Genomic DNA, 27,131 nt, shown 5'->3' on the forward strand with positions numbered 1-27,131 from the left:
CGGGCCAGTATAGATACTCAAAATTAATGCGTCCTGTTATTTGGGTTTTATTTCAGAGTTTTCATTTATTTGAACTACCAGCTTATGTACTTGCAAAGATTTCATCAGATGACCTGAAGAAACTACTGACTTTAGTCAGCGAGATATTACACTGTACACTGACATGGTTATCTGTCAACATATCCACAGACATCGATAGTATTGCATCAGGTGAGTATTACACTGTACACTGACATGGTTATCTGTCAACATATTGACAGACATCGATAGTGTTGCATTGGGTAAGTATTACACTGTACACTGACATGGTTATGTCAACATATCCACAGATATAGATAGTGCATTGGGTAAGTATTACACTGTACACTGACATGGTTATCTGTTAACATATCAACAGACATCGATAGTATTGCATTGGGTATTAAGTATTACACTGTACACTGACATGGTTATGTCAACATATCCACAGATATAGATAGTGCATCGGGTAAGTATTACACTGTACACTGACATGGTTATGTCAACATATCCACAGATATAGATAGTGTATCGGGTAAGTATTACACTGTACACTGACATGGTTATGTCAACATATCCACAGATATAGAGAGTGTATCGGGTAAGTTACTGTGTTAGTTGGTAGCTACAGCTAGCAGCATTTTCTGAGAATGCCAAACCCTTTCCTCAACCTTTCAAGAAAAATTAAGTAATGGAATAAGATGTTGTAGGCAATATAAATATTGCAAAGATTTGGGGGGGGGGGGGGGGGGTATTTGTACACAAAAACTACAAGTTGGGGAAAACAAGATTACGAAAGTTGACATAGTCTAAAAATTCTTGCCAGTACGAGGGGCAATAAATCAGGTCACAATTTCAATCTGTGAGAAAGTAGTGGTACCTGGTATAGCATGTACACACTGTTGTTATACTTTGTTAATCGTTGTTGATTTTATAGGAGGATATATAGCCGTTAAAAGCAACGCTGATAAAGACCAAAACATCTGTAAAACAATCACTGAACTTCTATCTCAGGCTCTCTATAAGGTAAGCATTAGTTTTCGAACACTAGAAGAAATCTTCAAAGTCTGATAATGTGAGATATACATTCAGGCATGAATAAGTTGTGTGTTTTGAGGCGGACATTAGTATTGTACATATAATCTGCCTTGGTAACTGGTTTCTTATTCAGGCATGAATTAGTTGTGTGTGTGTGTGTGTTAAGGGCAGACATTTTTAGTACATAAAATCTGCCTTGGTTTCTCATTCAAAAACACTTGTCTCCCAAAAAGTCCAGTGAGTGCCATCCCTCATGATGGGTTCAGTGTTAATGCAGGAAGAAACTGTTAAAAACCTGTGATACTCTTCTTACTTGCAGTGTGGTAAATTTAATCAAACCCAGTTGAATGGGTTCGAACCCTGACCACAGTGGTAAGAGGCATGTGGTTTAACCACTCGGCCACTGACAACCCTAAATGGGTTCAAACCCCAACCACAGTGTTAAGAGACAAGTGGTTTAACCACCAATACCTTCAACACAGTCCAGCCTGAGTCTGTGAGAACAAGATTTTGTTGATCATTGTGAAATACTTTAACCCATCATTGGCAAAAACTTTGTCTTTCAGATCACTCATCTGAAAAACAGAAATATTTCAAAGAGTGGAGAAAATGTCAACATTGACAAAGTAGTGGAAGAAATACTCCAGGATATTTTACCTGAATTTAAAATCTATCCAAATATCGTGAAAACCAATCCAATGGAATGTGATGCTGGAAAAGAGGGTAATGATGATAATGAGGCTGAAGATTGGGTAAGTCTTCAATAGGGAACTTGCAATGTTGAATATTGCATCATGGGAAATGTGATAATAAATATTAATCAATTAGTATTGTAAACAATGTTGATACATTGTTTGTAACCACAAATAATCAATTCATAGTTTATCAGTTTTACTACTTATTCCACCTTAGAGTCAAATCAGTCTGCCCTCTACGCTAATTTGATGTGCCACTGATGCACACAATTTCTAGTGACACTGACACACCAAATTTGGTGTTCCCCTATCTCTTACTATGTGATGACTCACAAGAAATGGCAGTTTTATCATACTGACCCACACAACAAAATTTGGCTATCATTAGAGGGCACACTGGTTAAATTATGTAGTTTGAACATAGGTATTCTTTATCACTATCGTGACTGCAATATTAAATTCTATTTATTTTGAATATTACTAGAGTTGTTCCTTGGATGACTATGCCAAGCCACATGTTTGGAAACCACCTACAAGTCTGATATACAGTGGTGAGAATTATGAAAAGATAATAGAACAACAGTTTACTCAAAGTAGAAGACAAAGAAAGAAGAAAGTGTCAAACTGGAAAGGTAAGTCTTAGAACTACTTGGTTAATGTCTCAAGACTTGTTACCTTGTATCTTGTACCTTGTAGTCTTCACTTCCAAAATTGGTCCACCAGGGACTATATAACTGGAAGGTTTTGATGAGAGTGGTGGTGGGCATTTAGATGGACCTTGTGGGGGGCTGGTTTCTTATGTGTCAACAACACTGAGTGTGCGTAGCTGTGGTAAACTGTTCCATAATGTTACATACATAAATGGTCAAAGGTCGTTTGGCTAACACCAGCAGTCCGGCTCTTCCAACTATAGTTATATACCCACCCATTGTTTCATCACTGCTCTTTGCTTATCGTACGTGATTGGTTAACACTAGTAGTCAGCTCTTCCGATTATAGGTATATACCCACCCATTGTTTCATCACTGCTTTTTGCTTATCATACGCGATTGGCTAACACCAGCAGTCCGGCTCGTCCAACTATAGTTATATACCAACCCATTGTTTCATCGGAAAATGTTTGGAGTGTATCCAAGAGTGTGATGGAAACTTCATTGAGAAATGTACACTCGGTTTTTGCGTCCACGCATCTGTTTACACTGTGTTCACGCTGTGAACAATCATCCATTCCAAAAATAAAGCAAAAACAGATGTAGAGGTGACCGGGTTTCAAGCAATAAAAGGAAGAGCCAGTAACACTATCTTAGCGAATAGCTCAGGGGGACGAATCATGTCTCCGGTAAGGATTATTTGAGATAAAAAACTTTGTTAGAATAAGTTATGAATATTTATAACCATGGCCTGTAGGGGTCATTTGCTTGGATGTGCCATTTGCACCACACTTTAAGCAGTCCAGTTGAGTGTGGGCATGTTTTCACTTGATTTATGTATTTGTGTGAATGTACACATAATATAGATGTTATTCCCTAATATTTTTCTTTGTTCAGCCAAGGAAAATATGAGTGACCTAAGGGGCCTTTGTCAATACGAGTCGCTAGACAAGTTGTGACAACCCTTAGGTCACGAATATTTTCCTGCTGAATGGAAGATATTCGAGAATAACATAATTATACCAACGCCAGTAATTTCAAAGAAAAATCGAGAAAATTTTGACTCTGATTTCGAACACAGCAGAATCAGTGATGACCGTAGATGCGTGTTGTCATGACATAGAAGGACCAGAGTATATATTCCATTTTTGTTGATCCATGTTATAATTATCTGCTTGTTTACTATAAAATAGACTGATATATAGAAAGTTTTGTTTATTTTTGTCAATGTCATCTTATTCTTGTGGTACAGGAACAAGTCGACTAGCTGATTCAGACATAACCCTACAGCCACATGATGTGACAAGCACTGCAGAGCCAAATAGAATGCTTGGAACCATGCAGTATAAAAAGACTGATCAGGATAATGTTAGAAGATTAGCCAGTCATGCAAAGACACAAGTACCATATCAATTCAATCCTGATTTGATTAAAAGTAAACCAGTAGTAGTCCCCAACAAGGAATCCAAATCAACAGATCAAGAAATTAGATTTGACAGCAGTGACCACCAGGGATATTTCCCACTGAAGACACAAAGAGACAATGGTAGACATGACCACCAGGGACATCTACCACAGGAGACGCAAAGAGACAATGGTAGACATGACCACCAGGGACATCTTCCACAGGAGACGCAAAGAGACAATGGTAGACATGACCACCAGGGACATCTTCCACAGGAGACGCAAAGAGACAATGGTAGACATGACCACCAGGGACATCTTCCACAGGAGACGCAAAGAGACAATAGTAGACATGACCACCAGGGACATCTTCCACAGGAGACGCAAAGAGACAATGGTAGACATGACCACCAGGGACATCTTCCACAGGAGACGCAAAGAGACAATGGTAGACATGACCACCAGGGACAATTCCCACTGCACACACAGAGAGACAGTGGTAGCTATAATGTTAGTGAAGCAATCAAACAAGAATCAAAGGGTACAGTTGGGTGTCTTGCAGTAGACACACATACAGACAAAGATTATACTGGTGATGCTGCTGTCTCAAGGGAATTAGACCATAGTAAAGCTGGGCTCATCTCACCAAGTGTAGCAAGAGAAAAGAATTATGGTAATACTGGTACACCAAACACAAAGGAATCAAACAATGATGAAGTATACACAGAGTTCACTACAGATGTTGCTTCTGGTGTTAATGTGGATGATAGAAACTTGGATGAAAATTGTTCCAAAGTTTTGTCAAAGTCAGACATTAAAAGAGACACTGACATAAATGATGACAGCTTGTCTGAGATGAAGAAGGACAGCAGAAGCAAAGAAGGAACCTCAGACAGTAATGTCCCACAGTGCAGAAGAACAGTATCTCGTAGTGATGAAATCAGAGACGAAGTACACAAAGAATCACGCAAGTACTCGGAAAGACGAATGATTGACAAAGACTTAAAAAACCTACAGAAAATATTAGTATTACGACAACCACTTGGTCCTGATAGGTTTCCAGTAGACACAACTCGTCTGACTCAGTTAAAAAAGTGTGCCAAGTCAGAAAAGTCAGCATGTACAAGGAGGACATTATTTGCTATCACTAATATCAAAAAAGGTACATAACATTAAAGGGGAATGCCGCTCCAGGGAATTTAAAGTATTTTTCATATGCACTGGGTTCTGGAGAGTCAGTTCGTGATTTTACTTCACATTAATTTTGCCCAATTGCCAAATTGAAACTCTATTTCACCTAATATATATAAAATATTCATGAGATGCATACTGAATATTCGTGAGTCCTAAGTGCTTATTACCTTTAGAAAAAAGTCATGAATATTCAGTGTGCATCTCATGAATATGTATATATGCTAAGTCCCATGAGGCAACTGTGGTACAGTGTAATAATAAGTTATAATAAGTTTATTCACCAATATAATAATAATAATGTGTGTGGGAACAATAGAATCAGAACCAAAGGTTTGTGAAAATAGAACTATTTCATGGAGTGGCGTCCCCTTTAACGTAGATGTTTTCACATTTTCTGACTTTATGACAAAGTACTTCAGGGGTGAACAAATCATTTTGTGAACTGGTGGTTCCCGGACCAGTGCCTTAGTCCTGCTGAAAGAATTAAGTGGTCCCAGGTCCCACTAATGTGAAACATTAAATCTTGCCTATGAATCGAGATCTGTATATTCAGATGACTTTTTAACATAGTTATTAACAGTAAGGTACTGGCCCGACGGACCAGACAAGGTAAAATTTGTGTGGTCCGCCCAAAAAAATTCGCTAGTCCCGGACCCAGGACCAGTGGATTTGTTCACCCCTGTACTTCATCCTTAAGTGCCCATTTGGGACTAGGTGAAATACGAGCTAGCCTTTGATTTACTAAGATAGCCGCAAACTAAATCTATTGTTTTTCAATGTGGTAGATAATTTACACAAGTGGGTGATAGCGGTTCCTGTGTTGTGTGATTCTAATCACCCTGTGATCAACATAGTGTAAACATTGGAAGTCCCACAACAGTACACTGCAAGTTCATGGAACTCTGTCAATAAATCTCTGTGACGCCTCACTACTGAGACTATAATTAAACCAACGTCCATTCAGTAACATGTTGGGACAATAGGTTTAGTTTGTGTCTATCTTAGAAAAAGTCAAAGGCTCAAGTACCAGAGAATTGATTGTGAACAAAAGAATGCAACTATCCTATTGTTACAGCTCTATTGGTAATATAGCACTTGGGATTGAATTATCAGTCTTTCCTTTGATATCAAGAATTTAGGAATTCGATAAGACTGAAAGGGGTTGACCGATGTGTGAGGGCACCCCGTCATTGCATATCTTACAAAGAGTGTGCCCTTTAATGGTAGTCAAATTTTGTACAGTTGTGAGTCAAAATGAGAAAAACTTGCATTTCTTGTGATTCATTGCATAGTAAGAGATACGGGAACACCAAATTTTGTTGTGTTATATTGTTATATATCAAATATTGAAACTGGTAATTGTTTGTAAACCCTGAAGATGTGTTTATGATACATGTAGTAATAATAAACAATAATTTTGTTTGTTTTCTGTTAAAGGTGAACGCCTATCTGAGTATACTTTCCAGCGTGATGAGAAACCCAAACATCAAATATTGAGATCCAATAGTAGTAAGTCATCTACATTTTATAATCATGATGAAATGCCTGTATCATTTTATAAACAAAATATCTATTGAATCCTTTTCATCAGAAATATGGGTTAATAGTATGAAATGAAAATTTCTACTCGTAAAGTGGTTAAACCACTTGCCCCTTACAACTGCGGTTGGGGTTCAAGCACATTCAGGGTTGTCGGTGGCTGAGTGGTTACGAAACTACTTGCCTCTTACCACTGCTGTCAGGGTTCGAAACCATGCACATTTTGATTAACTTTACCACGCTGTAAGTAAGAAGAGTGTAGTTCAGTTTGACTCTACCGAACAACGCAGGTTTCCCCGGGTACTCTGGTTTCCTCCTGCATTAACACTGAAGCCATGAGGGATGGCCCTCACTGGACTTCTTGGGAGACAAGTGTTTATATACTTAAAGAACTATCCAGTATAAATAAGTTTATTATTATTGTTATTATTGTTACCATTTTCAAGGCAATATAATATTTGTGGTTCTTATATGTTATCAAAAACTGCTAAACTGTGGCCAGGATATTAAATTGTAATCATAATTTATTTCATTTTAATCTATAGATGAGTCATTTAAATACAGTCGTGATGACCTACTGGAGATTGGTAAATTTGCTGTACAACAAGAATCAATTGCATTATTGTCAGCAGAGATTGATACAAATGTCAAGGCGATTCTTGTACCTCAGGTAAAATGACTTTTTACAATAATTGGTATCATTCACAATGAAGTCAACCAGAAAGGAGGTAATACATGTAATCTGTATGGGTTTTGTGGTAATCTGTATGGCCTTGATATGGGTTTTGTGGTAATCTGTATGGCCTTGATATGGGTTTTGTGGTAATCTGTATGGCCTTGATATGGGTTTTGTGGTAATCTGTATGGCCTTGATATGGGTTTTGTGGTAATCTGTATGGCCTTGATATGGGTTTTGTGGTAATCTGTATGGCCTTGATATGGGTTTTGTGGTAATCTGTATGGCCTTGATATGGGTTTTGTGGTAATCTGTATGGCCTTGATATGGGTTTTGATGTAATCTGTATGGCCTTGATATGGGTTTTGTGGTAATCTGTATGGCCTTGATATGGGTTTTGTGGTAATCTGTATGGCCTTGATATGGGTTTTGTGGTAATGAGTATGGCCTTGATATGGGTTTTGTGGTAATCTGTATGGCCTTGATATGGGTTTTGTGGTAATCTGTATGGCCTTGATATGGGTTTTGTGGTAATCTGTATGGCCTTGATATGGGTTTTGTGGTAATCTGTATGGCCTTGATATGGGTTTTGTGGTAATCTGTATGGCCTTGATATGGGTTTTGTGGTAATCTGTATGGCCTTGATATGGGTTTTGTGGTAATCTGTATGGCCTTGATATGGGTTTTGTGGTAATCTGTATGGCCTTGATATGGGTTTTGTGGTAATCTGTATGGCCTTGATATGGGTTTTGTGGTAATCTGTATGGCCTTGATATGGGTTTTGTGGTAATCTGTATGGCCTTGATATGGGTTTTGTGGTAATCTGTATGGCCTTGATATGGGTTTTGTGGTAATCTGTATGGCCTTGATATGGGTTTTGTGGTAATCTGTATGGCCTTGATATGGGTTTTGTAGTAATCTGTATGGCCTTGATATGGGTTTTGTAGTAATCTGTATGGCCTTGATATGGGTTTTGTGGTAATCTGTATGGCCTTGATATGGGTTTTGTGGTAATCTGTATGGCCTTGATATGGGTTTTGTGGTAATCTGTATGGCCTTGATATGGGTTTTGTAGTAATCTGTATGGCCTTGATATGGGTTTTGTAGTAATCTGTATGGCCTTGATATGGGTTTTGTGGTAATCTGTATGGCCTTGATATGGGTTTTGTGGTAATCTGTATGGCCTTGATATGGGTTTTGTGGTAATCTGTATGGCCTTGATATGGGTTTTGTGGTAATCTGTATGGCCTTGATATGGGTTTTGTAGTAATCTGTATGGCCTTGATATGGGTTTTGTGGTAATCTGTATGGCCTTGATATGGGTTTTGTAGTAATCTGTATGGCCTTGATATGGGTTTTGTAGTAATCTGTATGGCCTTGATATGGGTTTTGTGGTAATCTGTATGGCCTTGATATGGGTTTTGTGGTAATCTGTATGGCCTTGATATGGGTTTTGTGGTAATCTGTATGGCCTTGATATGGGTTTTGTGGTAATCTGTATGGCCTTGATATGGGTTTTGTGGTAATCTGTATGGCCTTGATATGGGTTTTGTGGTAATCTGTATGGCCTTGATATGGGTTTTGTAGTAATCTGTATGGCCTTGATATGGGTTTTGTGGTAATCTGTATGGCCTTGATATGGGTTTTGTGGTAATCTGTATGGCCTTGATATGGGTTTTGTGGTAATCTGTATGGCCTTGATATGGGTTTTGTGGTAATCTGTATGGCCTTGATATGGGTTTTGTGGACCAAAGTTGTATAACAAAGACTTTTTGTGCTGGGAATTGCTCCCAGCAATTTTCTGTTATGCGGAAATATACACACAATCACACAGAATGCTACAGAGATCCATTCAGGTTTGGGACTATGACAGGGTTATGTTGCATGCTCTATATCACATTGCTGTGGAACTGTCAAGGCTATCCCAATCAGTCCACAGGCTATCCCGGAGTCACCCAGGCCCAGCCAACAATATAGCACCTACGGACTCTGTGTGTATAATCGTCCCCAACTTTTCGAGTCATTACTTCAGGAGTCCCCCAAATTCACATGATTGATACAGCCTACCCATCGAGTCTGTAGAACACTCACAAAGGGCTCGACTTTAGTAGGGTTTGTAAGGTGTACTATCAAGGTCCACAATACCCATATCTGGGCTGTTAAGTTATAGGCATGTAAAAATTGCCATGAATAGCAAAACATGTAGGATAGAAGTGGGGATCTATAATTCTAAATGATCAGAATAAATTCCAAGTTATAGTTTACTGTATTTTTAAGATTGACCTGCATGTGGTCATTATTAACGTAAATTTTATTTTCATAGGATATTCCAATTTTGTATTTTTCAGGGATGGTTTGATCCAGTTAAATACATCTCTCAAACTAAACGATGGCCTTCCAGAATGTTTAATACAGGGAATAGTCATGACGGTTATCAGGAAAAGTACTAAATGAGAGAACTTGATGGAAAGACCGTATAGATCATGATTCACTGCAAGCAATTGGTAGATAATACTGGAGTATTTGAAAGAATATTTCATAGTCATACAGAATCATCTTGCAGCTCAAAGGATTTTGAGGATAGTCATAAATATTTCTCTGAAAACAAAACACTGTGTTATATAGGCCATTCAAAACATCTCATATCCAACTAAAATATCATGATAGCTTTAGGAATTTGTTAGAGTACATTGAATTGATAGGATTGCTATGTAGATCATCTCCAGTGTAAAGAAATGTTATGGTGACTGTTAACTCAAAGCATCACACCCAATCTGATTAAAATCTGATGTGGTAAAAGCGGCTAGATGTCTTTATTTACCTCTATTTCCATCATTTTGTGTTGTTTATTGTATTCCAGGTGATTACTGCCTTCCCACATCTGACCCTGTGTAATAGAAAATGTGCTTTTGAGTAGCCAATCAGGATGAGCATTAGATTGGCAGCTGCACACACTGGAGAAATTGAACAATCAAAGAAATAAACGTACACACAAAGGATTGTGTTGACGACATGACCCGTCGGTGGCTGCACCGTCTCTCCAATCAATTTTGAAAGAAGCGTGCTGATTGGTTGAAGAAACCTTTCACGCTCCTTGAGATTCAAACAAGATTTTCTATCACACAGGATCAGATGTGGGAAGGGCGGTGATCACCCAGAACAAAACAAATGACACAACACGATGGAAATAGATGTAAAGAAAGACATCAAGCCGCTTTCACCACATCAGATTTTAATCAAATTGCAACAAACCATAACTTGGCTCTATCACTGTGGCACCTATGTATTTGAAAATGTACAATGTCATTATTTAAGCATGTGAAATATTAGACTATAAGATATATTGAGCTGTACCGCCCTCAATGGTCAGGGTTGGTCATTGTGTGAAGGCATCCCAACACAGCATATCTTGCAGACTACATGGGATATGAGTAATATAGATTTGGTTCTCTGTCATCTCTATATCTCATTTTAGTGCTGACAGCTATATGATTACACATGTTGTATTTATAACCATGAATCCAGACAATGAGATTAGTATTTTTTTGTGTATTGCAGTTGCATATAGATTTGACCTTTGTTTTGTCTTGTACATAGTGAAACTATTCACAGAAATGTTTACTGAAATAGACTTAGTATGTTTTGTTATATTGTCTGTATTTGTTGAGTTCTATAATGCCAGATTCAATACCTCATTTAGTTGTACATCTATTAGACTTCTTTTTCATCTGTTATGTACACTCTCTTTCTCTATCATTTGACTACATTAAATTTCAGACCCCTAATTTTCTACTGATTCTAAGTTTCAATTTGTAAGAGAGAGATGGGGGAGAGAGAGAGAGAGAGAGAGAGAGAGAGAGAGAGAGAGAGAGAGAGAGAGAGAGAGAGAGAGAGAGAGAGAGAGAGAGAGAGAGAGAGAGAGAGAGAGGGAGAGGGAGAGGGAGAGAGAGAGAGAGAGAGAGAGAGAGAGAGAGAAAATATATATTACATATAACCAATGGTGAATGAGTTTAATATGTAAATTTATTATAATCTTGTACATATAGTTGACGATAGAGAAATATTTTAAAGACAGGCAAGATTAGGATTGATAGATTTGGATTATGATTTGAAACTTTTTGAAACTTGAAAAATATTGCATGAGGCTTGTTGACGTTAGGAAAGTCATCTTTGACCACAGGGGGTGGTCTTCGAGTTACTCATTTTGCTGAAATGCAAGTTTTAGCTACGACTGAAATACTCATTCCACTAATCAATACAAGAAAACCTACTCTCACTACAATAAATCATGTACAAATAGCTTTGTACACAAACAGCTTCATTGGCTGCACCCGATACATGGAAAAATGATCTACCTTTTTACTCAGGGGTGTCTGGACTCTGAGAAAAGAAATGGCAGTAGATCTCGGGGTAATCTTGTCTTACAAAACCCAACTTTTCATGCATATGTGCAGATACTTCATTAGTAGTTACAACAGATACATAGGGTGTGTTTCCAGCTTCAAGTAACTTTATTGCAAGATTTGCTGTAATTATACTGGAAAAGCCTCTCCGTCTGTATTCAGGGAGGGTAAATGTGTGACCTATATCACCAGACGCTTTCACAAAAGCCCATGAAACTACCTGTGTACCATGGTAGATGGCAAGGTTTGGTAAGTGCTGAGTCAGGTTAATAAAGTGTTTTATAGACAGCATAGGATCTGTGTCTGACCATATACTCTGTACTAATGATGCATGTTCTTCCTGTAGTGGTCTAAGTTGAAATCCGTCAGGTAGGGGCTTGGAGACAATTTGAAGCAGTTTTTCTTTGTCACACCCAGTGTACATACAACAACCCAATGACTTAGGGCCATGTAAATATCTTTTGTGATTCTCACAAACTTGCTGAACCACCTCTAATTGTGAGATGTCCATCTTTTTAAACTGAATAAGATCATTGGTCCAATCTACAACATCATTTATCAGAAATTTCAACCTGTTGTCATCCACACTATAGAAATAGTATGTTTTGCCTGTAAGTTTGTTTTCATAATCACCAGCAAAGCACAGTACAGTTGGTATGTTCTCCATGTCATCACTGTCAATGTAGATGGTCATACTTGGCCAGGTGTTAACATTGTTGTTGTAACGTTTGATCAGCTGGTAAACAGGGAGGCAGGCCGGTAGCCATTTTGTCAACGCCTTCAACAAGAGTGGAATTTTGGTTGTGTTGATTTGATATGCCATGTCCTACAATGAAATAAATTGCATTATCTAACACATACTAAATCAGACCAATGGATTTGTTTTTACCCAAACTCTCACCGCTGGGGGCTCTGCCTATGAGAGAGCCCCCAGCGGTGAGAGTCTGAGTAACCAAGACCTTGGAGTAATTAGTCAGTATAATCACTTCAAGCCGAGACTAACTAAGGATCTTTTCCTTGTTTATTGTACCATTGAGGATTGTTTTCTGGCAACCCAAGTATGCGCACAGTAAACAACTCTGCTCTCATTCCTAAATCTAAATGACTTGATACACGTGACGTGCCGTAAACCAAACAGTCGCTATTAAAACTAAATGTGCTAGCTGTCGCTTTGCACGAGGTACGTGCATTCAGCATGTGCTCAGTTCAGTCAGTTCAAGGCTAGTTGATTTCTTGATGGAAGTCTTGTCTTTGTGTGAAAATAGGTCAGGATATAATACGATAAAAATAATACGTGTCTTTCGATGTCTGTCTGTGTATACATAAATGAATGTAAAAACCACTGTTGAACCATAGACCTGGTTGGTGAAAGGTCTATTCAAATCTTATGTTCCAATTTAGTGATGGATACCAGGATAGCATTCAGTAGATTTTATACTGAACACATGTACTCACCTTACGTTTGTCAGCTTCAGTGCAATCGACGAAACTTACGTGACGAATAATTAGGTTGTTTAGATTAGTTAGCTCAAAGTATGATGGCTAGTTAGTAAGATATGGTCGTGGAATAATCATGAAAACGGTTCAAATTCTGACAACTTCAGTGTCTGATGCAATATACACGCCCATGTCGAAATCGGGTCATAGTTCGGGGAGCGGGGGGGTCAGAGTCTCTCGTAGTTTTCTGTCCACGTAACTGAGCGCAGCCCTATACTAATACATTACACGTATTTTTGTCTCTCAAGTTTCTACTTGAACAGTTCATGCTTACTTTATGAAGTACAGTATAAGCAAGGAGGTTTATACCTCCATGATATACGCTTGTTTTAATATTTTATAAGCCTGCCGTCATGTAGCAGGGGTGTCATGATACAATTACTGAGGCTACCGGCCGCTGGCACGCGGCACGTGTCGTTATGCGAAATCTTTCATACTAGAAGCAATCAGACGTTTTAAGGGTTTTTATTGCATCCAACTTTTTATCAGACCCTGTTTTGATCTGTCATGTGCAATATTTCCGTAGGACTGTAAATATTTAGTGATGAGTTGTTTATGTTTTCCTTTTTAGTCTGTAAGGTGTGTCTTCGTTTTTATCACTGTTAGGCCTAACCAAAAAAATTTGTGTGGTTCCGATTACGCTTAATTTTGGAATAGGTCGGGTAGGTAGATTTTTGAAAATATTTATATATATATATTTGTTTCATATGTGACTGTCTAGTTCAGGTAGTTATGTTTTCCATTGTTTTTCATATGGTCTCTGTGTTATTGGTTGGAGGAGGGTCTATGGTATATTAAAGTACGCCGTGACGGGGCGCGTGCGCCATACCACATCGCTCAACCCTTGGGAGAGAGGAGGTTGATGAGTGAGTAACTACGCGATCGAAGCATCTCACAAGTAACTTAGTTACATACACAGTCTATATTCTCCCCTCCACTGTCTATGGTTGATCAGTGGTCTAGGCAATGATCATGATAGTTAATTTTACATTGACATGTATACACACACCTACCGGACAATGAGATTAGTAGTTTTTTACGGTGTATTGCAGTTGCATATAGATTTGACCTTTGTTATGTCTTGTACATAGTGGAACTATTCACGGAACTGTTTACTGAAATAGACTTAGTATGTTTTGTTATATTGTCTGTATTTGTTGAGTTCTATAATGCCAGGTTCAATTCCTCATTTAGTTGTACATCTATTAGACTTCATTTTCATCTGTTATGTATACTCTCTTTCTCTTTCAGTTGACTACATTAAAATTCAGACCCCTAATTTTCTACTGATTCTAAGTTTCAATTTGTAAGAGAGAAATGGGGGAAGGGGGAGAGAGAGAGAGAGAGAGAGAGAGAGAGAGAGAGAGAGAGAGAGAGAGAGAGAGAGAGAGAGAGAGAGAGAGAGAGAGAGAGAGAGAGAGAGAGAGAGAGAGAGAGAGAGAGAGAGAGAGAGAGAGAGAGAGAGGAGGGGGGTGAGAGAGAAAATATATATTTCATATAACCAATGGTGAATGAGTTTAATATGTAAATTTATTATAATCTTGTACATATAGTTGACGGTAGAGAAATATTTTTAAAGACAGGCAAGATTAGGATTGATAGATTTGGATTAAGACTTGAAACTTGGACAAAAATATTGCATGAGGCTTGTTGATGTTAAGAAAGTCAACTTTGACCACAAGGGGGCGGTCTCAAGTTCGAGTTACTCATTTGGCTGAAATGCAAGTTGTACCTCCGACTGAAATACTCATTCCACCAATCAATACAAGAAAACCTACTCCCACTAAAAATAATCATGTAGAAATAGCTTTTTACATGAACAGCTTCATTGGCTGCACCCGATACATGGAAAAATTATAGACCTTTTTACTCAGGGGTGTCTGGAGAAAAGAAATAGTAGTAGATCTCAGGGCAATCTTGTCGGACAAAACCTAACTTTTCATGCATGTGTGCAGATTCTGTGTTAGTAGTTTCAACAGCTACATAGGGTGTATTTCCAGCTTCAAGTAACTTCATCGCAAGATTTGCTGTAATTATGCTGGAAAAACCTCTCCCTCTGTATTCAGGGAGGGTAAATGTGTGACCTATATCACCAGACGCTTTCACAACAGCCCATGAAACTACCTGTGTACCATGGTAGATGGCAAGGTTTGGCAAGTGCTGAGTCAGGTTAATAAAGTGTTTTATAGACGGCATAGGATCTGTGTATGACCATATACTCTGTACTAATGATGCATGTTCTTCCTGTAGTGGTCTAAGTTGAAATCCGTCAGGTAGAGGCTTGGAGACAAATTGAAGTAATCTTTGTTGATCATACCCAGTGTAGATACAACAACCCAATGACTTGGGGCCATGTAAATATCTTTTGTGATTCTCGCCAACTTGCTGAACCACCTCCATTTGTGAGACGTTCGTCATTTTAAACTGAATAAGATCATTGGTCCAATCTACAACATCATTTATCAGAAATTTCAACCTGTTGTCATCTACACTATAGAAATAGTATGTTTTGCCTGTAAGTTTGTTTTCATAATCACCAGCAAAGCACAGTACAGTTGTTATTTTCTCCATGTCATCACTGTCATTGTAGATGGTCACACCTGGCCAGGTGTTAACGTTGTTGTTGTAACGTTTGATCATCTGGTAAACAGGGAGGCAGGCCGGTAGCCATTTTGTCAACGCCTTCAACAAGAGTGGAATTTTAGTTGTGTTGATTTGATATGCCATGTCCTACAATGAAATAAATTGCATTATCTAACACATACTAAATCAGACCTATGGATTTGTTTTTACCCAAACTCTCACCGCTGGGGGCTCTGCCTATGAGAGAGCCCCCAGCGGTGAGAGTCTGAGTAGCCAAGACCTTGGAGTAATTAGTCAGTATAATCACTTCAAGCCGAGACTAACTAAGGGACCGGACAGAATTTACGGCAGGGGGGGGGCCTGGGGAGAAATTGGGGGGGCCATGAAAAAAATGGGAGGCTTGAAGGGGGGGCCATGAAAATTCTCATGGTTTGAAAGGGGGGGGGCCGCGAAATATTTTGTCATTGAAAAAAATTAATATGTTAGAAAATTTAGCATTGCATGAGATAGCACTTGATATCGCCTTTAATATTGAATGTCTACACTTTCATTTATGTATTAAAATGGAAATGTGTACGTTTGTATGTACCTATTTAGTGAAGCATAAAAACACTACTCAAGATTAATTTGATACACCCTGAATTACACTTATATACTCCAAGTTATATATATATGGTAATATACTAGCATAGGACCTGTAATGTATGTAAAAAGTGACCTTTTGGTGAAAAATGTAAACACAAAAACGTCTGGCCAGATTAATTTAGATAGGTGTTTTATTTCTTTTCTTGACACTATTCTTGAGTTTCACTCTCAGACTCACTAGAGTCTGAAGATGTGAGGCAAGACTTGTCTTTCTTTCTATCTAAAACCAGTGAAATTAAACTATTTCCCTCCTCAGCATCATCAAATGCATCTATCTGTACTAAATATTGTAAAGCATTTAGATGTCTGCGTGGTGTTAAGTGTTTTTTCATCAGTGACTTTGCACTAAAGCAATGGAGAGGTATATGAATACTCTAGTCAATATACATGGTTGGGACCAGAGATGGTAAGAATTCCACAACCTGTACCAGACCCGGACAGTCCAATGCACTATCTTCCAGTTCATAAGTGTCCAACTGTTGACAGTGAAGGAAAGCAGAGAGAGGCAGATGACTGGCAACCCAGGTCAAATATCACAAGGAAATTCAGAAAGGGTGAATTGACAACCAAATAACAGGTGGAAGAATTTTCAAAATTATTTTATGTTGATTGTAAACATATTGAAGCATATGTTCAACACCTGCAAAACCTAAAGAATTTTCAAGAAATGAGAATGCGTACAAGGTTAAGTCAGAAAAAGAAGAAGAAAATCAAGCCGTACCAGGACTATAATTGGCTTGACTTAGTTGTGCATGGAAAGTTAAGCTCTCTTCAGGTTGCTGAATTAGACAAGTACTTGAAATATCAGCAACTAAACATACATGGTAGGAAGGATGACAAGTTGAAAGCTGTTACATGTGATGTGTTAAGAAGAACGTCAAGAGAGCAACAGAAGTCAGTGATTGAAAAGAACACAGGTGATGAAAGTGAAGAGAAACTGTGTGACAGTGAAGAAGGAGATATTGTTTTAGAAGAAATTCGTAGTGATAGTGACACCGATACATCAAGTACTAGTGACAGTGACAGTGAGAGTGACAGCGAATAAAATGAGTCTAGCCATCAAAAAGACCAGGATGGTTCCCTTATTGTTCAAACTAGATCAGGTAGACTGGCTGGATCATGGAAACTTGCCTTTATATAAATTCAAGATTATGAATAAAGGGATTGTATTGCAAAGGCTATTCATCATTGACACTGCACTTCAAGCTTAATGTGAATAGTTTAGAAAACTGTGAGTAATACTCATCTGATCACTGTACAGTGTATTGAATACAATTCTGAATTTGCTGTCCCCATCATGAAGACACAAATGCCTGACACTATAGGTTTAAATATGTATGGTTTTGGAACTGAAAGCATATTGATTACATCTAAGTATTCCACAACATTCTGAATTTCTTTGCACTTTCATGAAGTCACAAATGTCTTACATTTACAAGTGTATTGGTAATGCATTTGGTGTAGGAAAGTGAAAGCTATATTTGTCAGACCTCAGTGTGCATAAAATCCTTAGTTTGCTAGCACTTCATGACATCACAAATGTCTGACATTAGATAGTTATTGTATTATGAGTATAAATAGATATTTGAATACACTATGTAGGTGATGTGATGTCCTTAGATACTCCCCACAAATGTCCCCACTACAGTTTTTCCACAAATCACGCATGTGAATGTGTGTTTACTCTGTGTCTGTGTTTCTGTGTATGTATCAGTGAATGACAGTTAAAACCACCACATCAAATGCCTTGGTATTAAGTGATGACTACTTATGGTGTCTAGTTGGGAAATAAACAAGATTATACCACATGTGTATGATTACATGTATAGTCAAAATGTTTTGTTTTTTTTTCTAAAAAACTTCCTCTACAACTACTAAGTTGTTTGGGCTGAAATAGTAACATAATAGTAGTACCAAAAGAAATATTACAGTTGTGCTACAGTAACAAAGAAATTTGTACTCTTTTTAGTTATTGTAGGGGCAGGATTTTGTGCACTTTTTTTCTCTTTTTTTTTTTTGGGGGGGGGGCCATGAAATTTTTATACTTTTGAAAGGGGGGGGCTGTGAAATTTTGGTCACAGTGGATGGGGGGGGCCAGGAAAAAAACCAAGTCAGAGATAATTTCTCCCCAGGCCCACCCCCTGCCGTAAATTCTGTCCGGTCCCTAAGGATCTTTTCCTTGTTTATTGTACCATTGAGGATTGTTTTCTGGCAACCCAAGTATGCGCACAGTAAACAACTCTGCTCTCATTCCTAAATCTAAATGACTTGATACACGTGACGTGCCGTAAACCAAACAGTCGCTATTAAAACTAAATGTGCTAGCTGTCGCTTTGCACGAGGTACGTGCATTCAGCATGTGCTCAGTTCAGTCAGTTCAAGGCTAGTTGATTTCTTGATGGAAGTCTTGTCTTTGTGTGAAAATAGGTCAGGATATAATACGATAAAAATAATACGTGTCTTTCGATGTCTGTCTAGTCTGTATACATAAAGGAATGTAAAAACCACTGTTGAACCATAGACCTGGTTGGTGAAAGGTCTATTTAAACCTTATGTTCCAATTTAGTGATGGATCATAGTAGCATTCAGTAGATTTTATACTGAACACATAAGTCATATACTCACCTTACGTTGGTCAGCTTCAGTGCAATCGACGAAACTTACGTGACGAGTAATTAGGTTGTTTAGATTAGTTAGCTCAAAGTATGATGGCTAGTTAGTAAGATATGGTTGTGGAATAATCATGAAAACGGTTCAAATTCTGACGACTTCAGTGTCTGATGCAATATACACGCCCATGTCGAAACCGGGTCATAGTTCGGGGGGGGGGGGGGGGGGTTCAAAGTCTATCTATATTATCGTAGTTTTCTGTCCACGTAAGCGCAGCCCTATTGAAGTATATACTAACACATTGCACGTATATTTGTCTCTAGTTTCTACTTGAACAGTTCACGCTTACTTTATGAAGTATAATGTATAAGCAAGGAGGTTTATACCTCCATGATATACGCTTGTTTGAATATTGTATGTGCCATCATGTAGTAGGGGTGTCATGATACAATTACTGAGGCTACCGACCCATTTATTTATCGTGTACAAACAGCTACAAAAAGTATGTTTAGCCACGGGTGATGCAGTTCTGTTCACGGTGTACAATAGCATTAGTTAGTTATTGTACCTAATAAAACCTAAAATAAAAAAAAATATTTAAAAAAACAACTTTCCAGGAAGCTTATTGCAGCTTCAAAAATCATCCATCCCATTTACATTCTCACAAACCTCAGAGTACACACTTCCTCGAGATCGAACGGTACAAAACTTTAAAATAAAACATCAAAAAAACAAGTTCCCTTCTACCTTTCAAAAGTAACTCTGAAAATTTGAAATGTTACTGTAAAAAGAAAACTTGAAAAGGAACATTGAGAATCATGAACTGGTAATAGTATGGCTTTTTTCGAGCTTAGAGCAAAATTGAGATCCAGGCGTACACATAATAATTAGACGTAGTATAGAAATAGCTAACACGATTGGTTCTAATCCAGCATAGCCACAACCAATCATGTGTCGTATTGTATCACCGCAACCAATGATTGTCGAAAAGCTTCTTTTCATATGCAAATATTATTGTATACAGTACAGTCCGTGATTACGTTCGCAAACAGGCTATATAAGCTATCGTCCCACACGTTGGGGTATCTTATTCATTTGAATTAACTTCAAAAATGTCTGGACGCGGTAAAGGAGGCAAAGGTCTAGGAAAGGGAGGCGCCAAGCGTCATCGTAAAGTTCTTCGTGATAACATCCAGGGTATCACCAAGCCCGCTATCCGTCGTTTGGCCCGTCGTGGTGGTGTCAAGCGTATCTCTGGTCTCATCTACGAAGAAACTCGTGGTGTACTGAAGGTATTCTTGGAGAACGTCATCCGTGATGCCGTCACCTACACCGAGCATGCCAAGAGAAAGACCGTCACCGCCATGGATGTCGTCTATGCTCTGAAACGCCAAGGCCGTACTCTGTACGGATTTGGTGGTTAGATTTCCAACTACAACAAAACCCAAACCAAACGGCCCTTTTCAGGGCCGCCACATCCTCCAAAAAGAGAACTACCAGCCTAGTACTAGTAGTAGTACATATTGTGTGGTATGAATGATATTGATAATGCATGTTACATGTGCTAAATTGTGTGGTTAGGTATTTCTTGTAAATCTGAATGCCGTTTTAACAAATAAACACAAAATAATAAAAATAATTAAAGTATTGCAAATAAAACAAAGTTATAATTATTGCATCTAGAGAAAAGGAGCTCACTACCGTACGAAGTTTCGTACTAACTAAAAACTGTAGATCCCAGCCGTCAGTTGAAGTAGAGCGAGCTAGTTCTGTTTGTTTTCTGAGGTTTGTGGTACAAGCTTAGTGATTGCTTTTATAGAATCTTTTGACCAATGCTATTTGAAGAAAACGAAAAAAACAATTCTTGCCTCACTCACTAGTCATAGTACAACCATGAAACGGGGTATATGGAGACTCAGACCGTTAGTAGTCCTAAGGGGGAGATGAGACACCACTCGATGTACAGACACTGACTTTTAATATTCTGGATATACATGGGGGAGGGGGGGGGGGGGTAAATATTTCGCTCACACAGCACATATGCATGTTGACAAGTTTCATAGCTTCTTCATTTTTAACCCCGTTTGTGCACATTTTACATGTATATGTTTCTTATATTCTCGTTGACTTCAAGGACTGTCGCTATTTACACTTTTCGCTATCCTAACTGACATTATGGGTTCCCTCTCCACCGCGAAGTACCTACGTTAATGGTGAAAAGCTGAAACTAGTGTGAATCGGTGTCACAGATGAATAACAAAAGAGAGACAATACATCTCATTAGGAGACATAATATAAACAAAGAACAGTTCTTTGGCCATGTCGCAATTTAAACTTACTAGTATGTACTGTCCCATTTGTATAACGATTATTGATTACTAGTAATTACAGGAATGCATGTCTGTCTCACAGCCTCCCTGTCTGTGATTTAGTTTTAATCACTGCCTCCACTGACAGGACAATGAGGCACAATATGCCGTTCTGCTTTCATTTCAAATACTAATTGTAGCCTTTTGTCTTTTCCCCGTCGTCATTCTATTACGTTACCAAGGAAACGTTGTCCATGATTACGGACTTGATATATTATGTCTCAATATATTGTACATTCGTGATTTTGTCAGGCAGGTAGTTCTCTTTTTGGAGGATGTGGTGGTCCTGAAAAGGACCGTTTGGTTTGTGTATGTTTTGGCATACGATTTACTTAGAACTGGTGTACTTGGTGACGGCTTTGGTACCCTCACTGACGGCGTGCTTGGCAAGCTCACCGGGCAGCAAGAGACGTACAGCAGTCTGGATTTCTCTGCTAGTGATGGTGGATCTCTTGTTGTAGTGGGCAAGACGGGAAGCTTCAGCGGCAATACGCTCGAAGATGTCGTTGACGAAGCTGTTCATGATAGACATGGCTTTGGAGGAGATACCAGTGTCTGGGTGAACCTGCTTCATGACTTTGTAGATGTAGATACCATAGCTTTCCTTCCTTCGTCTCTTTCTCTTCTTCTTGTCACCACTACGGGCAGCTGGTGGGGCCTTACCGGCCTTCTTTACGGCTTTTCCACTTCCTTTGGGAGGCATTATGAACGTCGAGTGATGGTTCAGAATAACAACACAACGGCAGTTCTCTTTAATTTATATCCTAGGATATGTAAATGAGGGATCCTAGATACAGAGCGGGAAAGGGCAGAAAGCCAGTGAAGCGTGGCTTATGTCTTTTATTTGCATTGTCTAGACATATATGTTAAATTCAATGGAAGCTGCTTGTCATTGATTGGTTCTCTATTTTCCTGTCTGTCTTTTGATTGGTCAAAATTGACTGCAGACAGAATCCTATCAAAACCTATAAATACAGACATGTTGGTCAGTAATCATCATTGTATGTTGTTAACGTACTGTATTATCTAGCAAACGAAAATGTCTGGACGTGGTAAAGGAGGCAAAGCAAAGGGTAAGGCAAAGAGCCGTTCCAGCCGTGCTGGTTTACAGTTCCCAGTCGGCCGTGTGCACCGTTTCCTGCGTAAGGGCAACTACGCTAAGCGTGTTGGTGCTGGTGCCCCAGTCTACATGGCTGCCGTTCTCGAATACTTGGCCGCTGAAATCCTTGAGTTGGCAGGAAACGCCGCCCGTGACAACAAGAAGACGAGAATCATCCCTCGTCACTTGCAGTTGGCTGTCCGTAATGACGAAGAATTGAACAAACTTCTAGGAGGTGTCACCATCGCCCAGGGTGGTGTATTGCCAAACATCCAGGCAGTACTCTTGCCCAAGAAGACCCAAGCCAAATCCAAGTAAATCGTATGCCAGGCATACACAAACAAAACGGTCCTTTTCAGGGCCACCACATCCTCCAAAAAGAGAACTACCCATTACCAAGCAACTACATACATACATACATACATACATACATACATACATACATACATACATACATACATACATACACACAATTACATACACATACATACATACATACATACATACATACATACATACATACACACAATTACATACACATACATACATACATACATACGTGCGTACATACATACGTGCGTACGTGCTTACATACATCATAGACCCTAATGTAAGCATGGATACATCCATGGTGTAAGTCAACACAGGAAAATTTGGGGATATAATAAAATGGAACAGAACTGCCCTATATAAAGGATTATGGCTAATCTACGCAAATGCGGGAAATTCAAACTGCTGTACAGAGCACTAGCTTCTGGGTCTTGTTTTCAGCATTTTTTCAGTGCTTCGAGAACCACACAAGTCATGTATCATGTACAAATTGTTTGTGAATGTTATAGGATGGTAAATTGATACACAAATTAGTTGAAAATCAGTCTGTTTCATAGAATTAAACAACCTCTCCAAATGAGACACATTCCCCTGCAAACAGCTGCTTTATATATATATAATATATTGTGTGTCATTCAGGATTATTCAAATATGCGGCATTTGCGTGTGAAATACTCAGATACAGGGAATGTTTATATTTTGGTGATTACTTGCCAGTGAGTCATCACAAGTTCTCCACCTCCATACATACATACATACATACATACATACATACATACATACAGTCAGTCAGTCAGTCAGTCAGTCATATGTAAAAATGGTCCCAGGCGCCGCTGGTAGTGACGTTTGATTAACAAGTGGTGTAGACAAAGGAAATAGGAGGTGTGAGAGATTAGCAACATTTCTGCTGGAGTGATACCCACAAGTGCCTCTGGCACTCGCTGTTCAATCAGTACTCGGTTATAATATTCCTCCAGATCGGAGCGAGCGATGCGACGACTATAAAAAGGCACGAACGATTGTTGACAGTCTAAGTATAGAGTTGTAATAGATCAATATAAAGCGGTCCGAAGTTAATTAACTGTCAGTATGTCCACTACAATATTTTACGTAATATTGTAATCGGAACGTAGACTACTAGTATATGAGAAATTAATAAGAACAGTTGAGACCATTTCCCTGTAATAAAAGTAAATAAACTCAAACATTCGAAGAATTTGAGACTTTAGAAAAACACACATTCCGGTCAAGGGACGATGTACTTTCAACAGGATTATACACTGTTGCCGTTGGTGGCGCTCGGGTAATCTACATGATGGGAGGATTTTATGACGTCATTATCCACAACAAACCATCCATTATCCAAATCCATTATCGACAACAAACCATAAAGAAGACTATTTTTTTTATTTTTACGCGTAAAACTGGTTTTATAAACATATGCTAATGTGAGAATATTAATCGCTAGATTCAAGGACATCAACGCACATCTGTACTGTACGTTAGCAAGAGCTTTCTATCTTTCTAACAAACGGGCCCCCTTATCGTCGAAAAAAAACCACCCATAAATCAGAAAAGGGTAGACGTTTCGAACCTGGGTAGCACACCCCTAGCTGTCTAAGATTATCCGAGTACCAACCAACACCCCCTTCCCCGGGGGAGGGGTGTGTGCACGTGTGTTTTGTTTGATTTGAATTTTTTCGAGATCATTTGCAGGCCACGTGTAACATTTTTCTGTAAGCTCCTCGCTGATTTCTCTACAAATAGACTAAGTATATTATTTGGATCACCTGAAAACTGTTTCTAAATTTACTCTTAATGTCTCACAATGATATTAATGATTGTACACAGATATTTTTATGTGGTCTTCCCACAGTTTGTCTTGTTTTCAACCTAAAGTTCAATATCCTGAAATATGATTTGAAAAATATAACAAGGGGCCATGAATTGAAATCATCTGTCGGATCTTTGATTACTGGCTGACAATTTATAATCAAATTGCTCCATTGAATCAGACAGTGATTGGTCAAATATCCGTAGCACATAACGAGGCAGCATCAACCAATCCTGTATATGCTATCATAGAAATAGTTGAATTTACTACATCTATATTGTATACAACTTCGTTAGGGAAAAAAGAGTGTAATTTAAACCGTGAGCTCGCTTTGAATTTCTTCTCTATAAAAAGGGTGACCCAAAAGTTCGTTGACTCTTCTAACACCATACATCAGTAGTACATTGTACATCAATGCATATAGTTTCTCTGTTTCGTGCGAATTGCTGCCATTTATAATATTTCTGACTGACTGACTGACTGACTGACTGACTGACTGGTTGACTGGCTGGCTGACTGGCTGGCTGGCTGGCTGGCTGACTGACTGACTGACTGACTGACTGACTGACTGACTGACTGACTGACTGACTGACTGACTGACTGTCATTCATTGACCGATACGCGTTTATAATAACACCACGCGAATTTAACTGCGAACAGACAACCTCAAAGTATAAAGCCTAGTAAGACATCATTCAATCCATCGTACTGAGTTCTTAGTTTATGGAAGAGTGCAAATGGCTTTTTTATCATATTTATGTATACATTAAAACACTAAAATTAGATTAGCCATAGAATAATGAGATTTTTAGAGTCAGGACTTTGAAAGGGACCTAGCATATTCCCTTGGCAATTAACAGTTCCTTCATATTTGTAAAGGATAATAAATGTTTCCGATGTTAGATGCTTAAATGGAAGTTACATTAATCGATAGAAACCATAGTTTCCATCACTCGAACTGTGTTGATGAAAGAATTGATGTAAATAGGGCATGACGTTTGCTCATATCAAATCCGGTCTCTTGTTGAGGTTGCCTTTTTTCGAATCTACTTATATATGTTTTGAAGTCAGTATACACATAAAAGGCAGTGTTAAAAGAAGGTTGATTGCACCATAAAAAGTACATTAACTATTGTGCGCTTTTAAAGAAGCTATCCGACTTCGACGAATTCACTAGAGCCGTTGTATAGTAATGATAGACACGCCAAAAATAAGCCGTCATTATGGGTACAGTGGCAGTTGAATATAAGCCAACGAAATGATAGAATAAACGACCGGAGAGACAACTGTGTCGGAATTACATTTCAAGCGATTGGTACACGTTGCCAAGGCAACGTGCTAGTGTTAAATGTCGTTATCAATTTAGTGAAATGACGACCTTTAATTGAAATGGCAATAATAGAATTTTCTGTCTATTTCAAAACCATTGAATCGCTCCAATGACATATATGAATGTGTGCGCGTGCTTGCGTGCGTGCGTGTGCGCGCGAGGTGTTTTAAGCATTGTCACGTAACATGCGTAAAGGTCATGTAAGTATTCGTACCATATTATGCACAGTTCATTTCATACACACCACTCCAATTAGTGAAATACACCATACCGTGTCTGTAGAATAAGATACCAAAGTTGTAAAGAAAAGAAATCGAAGAAAGGATTACATTTGTATATCATAACTTTGATTATACATATAGCCCGTATCTCTGTCAATGTATTATTCAATAGAGAGTCGCGGATCGAACACGAATAACTTTCCGTATGATCACTCTGGCACACTTTGCCTAAATATCAGTTCGCTCAGTGATTTAGCTCGGAGTTTTTCTCTATATATATCTTTACATTTTGCGCATAAAATAATGTGTTACAATCGTTGTATGTGGTTATGTGTTTAAAATGCTGTTTTCGTGCCGCTACATGGGGTATTATGATAAACTTTTAAGGCTTACGGCTTACGTTCCTTCCTAAAGTCAGGCCGTTCCACCATACATCCTCTGTCCTCAAAACCATAATAACACTGTTAGTGTGGGGACTGTCTTTGATAATCGTTGCACGTTACTGAATCTGTAGACTGGGGACGATATATATATTCACAATTTACAATTAATATTCTACACTACCTGTGTTGTTTCCTAATAAGGTCGTGTACAATGTTTGCCTTATAATTGGGATCGTGTTAATATTCAATACTTCACTTGTGGGTTGGTAAACAAAACATTTATATGTTTCTATCAGAATGTAATTATGGATATCACGACTACTAGAGTGACATCTTTCACTAACATTGCGTTGTGAGTTTCTATTATAAATTCGTGTATCGTGTTAGTTATATTTTAGAATTGTCTATATTGGCTAAGTCCATCATTACATAATATGTGTATTGCAACTAACCATTCATTGATCGATAGACCATTAGTATTCCCATCGATGCCATAGCTATCCTTATTAACACCATTTATAACCTATCCATCTATCTATCTCTATTCTGCCGATACATTATCAATACACGTATCCATCCATCGGTCCATACTATCATACATAACACACACACA

The 27,131-nt window shown here is 38.5% G+C and overlaps 5 protein-coding genes across 5 annotated transcripts; 2 read left to right on the forward strand and 3 right to left on the reverse strand.

The window, feature by feature from the left end:
* Nucleotides 1-11,573: 11,573 nt before the first annotated feature.
* Nucleotides 11,574-12,311, reverse strand: LOC144450946 (glycine N-acyltransferase-like). Its single transcript, XM_078141706.1, has one exon. It carries the CDS (start codon nucleotides 12,309-12,311, stop codon nucleotides 11,574-11,576), a length of 738 nt encoding a protein of 245 aa, XP_077997832.1.
* A 2,669-nt stretch (nucleotides 12,312-14,980) lies between these two features.
* On the reverse strand, nucleotides 14,981-15,841 carry LOC144450948 (glycine N-acyltransferase-like). The gene has a single exon (XM_078141707.1). The coding sequence runs from the start codon at nucleotides 15,839-15,841 to the stop codon at nucleotides 14,981-14,983; it is 861 nt and encodes a 286-aa protein (XP_077997833.1).
* A 4,223-nt stretch (nucleotides 15,842-20,064) lies between these two features.
* LOC144450822 (histone H4) lies at nucleotides 20,065-20,426 on the forward strand. Its single transcript, XM_078141559.1, has one exon. The coding sequence runs from the start codon at nucleotides 20,065-20,067 to the stop codon at nucleotides 20,374-20,376; it is 312 nt and encodes a 103-aa protein (XP_077997685.1). The 3' UTR covers nucleotides 20,377-20,426.
* Nucleotides 20,427-21,649: 1,223 nt separating this feature from the next.
* Nucleotides 21,650-22,024, reverse strand: LOC144450758 (histone H2B-like). Its single transcript, XM_078141468.1, has one exon. It carries the CDS (start codon nucleotides 22,022-22,024, stop codon nucleotides 21,650-21,652), a length of 375 nt encoding a protein of 124 aa, XP_077997594.1.
* Nucleotides 22,025-22,360: 336 nt separating this feature from the next.
* Nucleotides 22,361-22,738, forward strand: LOC144450689 (histone H2A-like). The gene has a single exon (XM_078141349.1). It carries the CDS (start codon nucleotides 22,361-22,363, stop codon nucleotides 22,736-22,738), a length of 378 nt encoding a protein of 125 aa, XP_077997475.1.
* The last annotated feature ends 4,393 nt before the right edge of the window (nucleotides 22,739-27,131 follow it).

Source organism: Glandiceps talaboti, chromosome 20 (genome assembly GCF_964340395.1).
Source record: "Glandiceps talaboti chromosome 20, keGlaTala1.1, whole genome shotgun sequence".
NCBI classification, from domain to species: domain Eukaryota; kingdom Metazoa; phylum Hemichordata; class Enteropneusta; family Spengelidae; genus Glandiceps; species Glandiceps talaboti.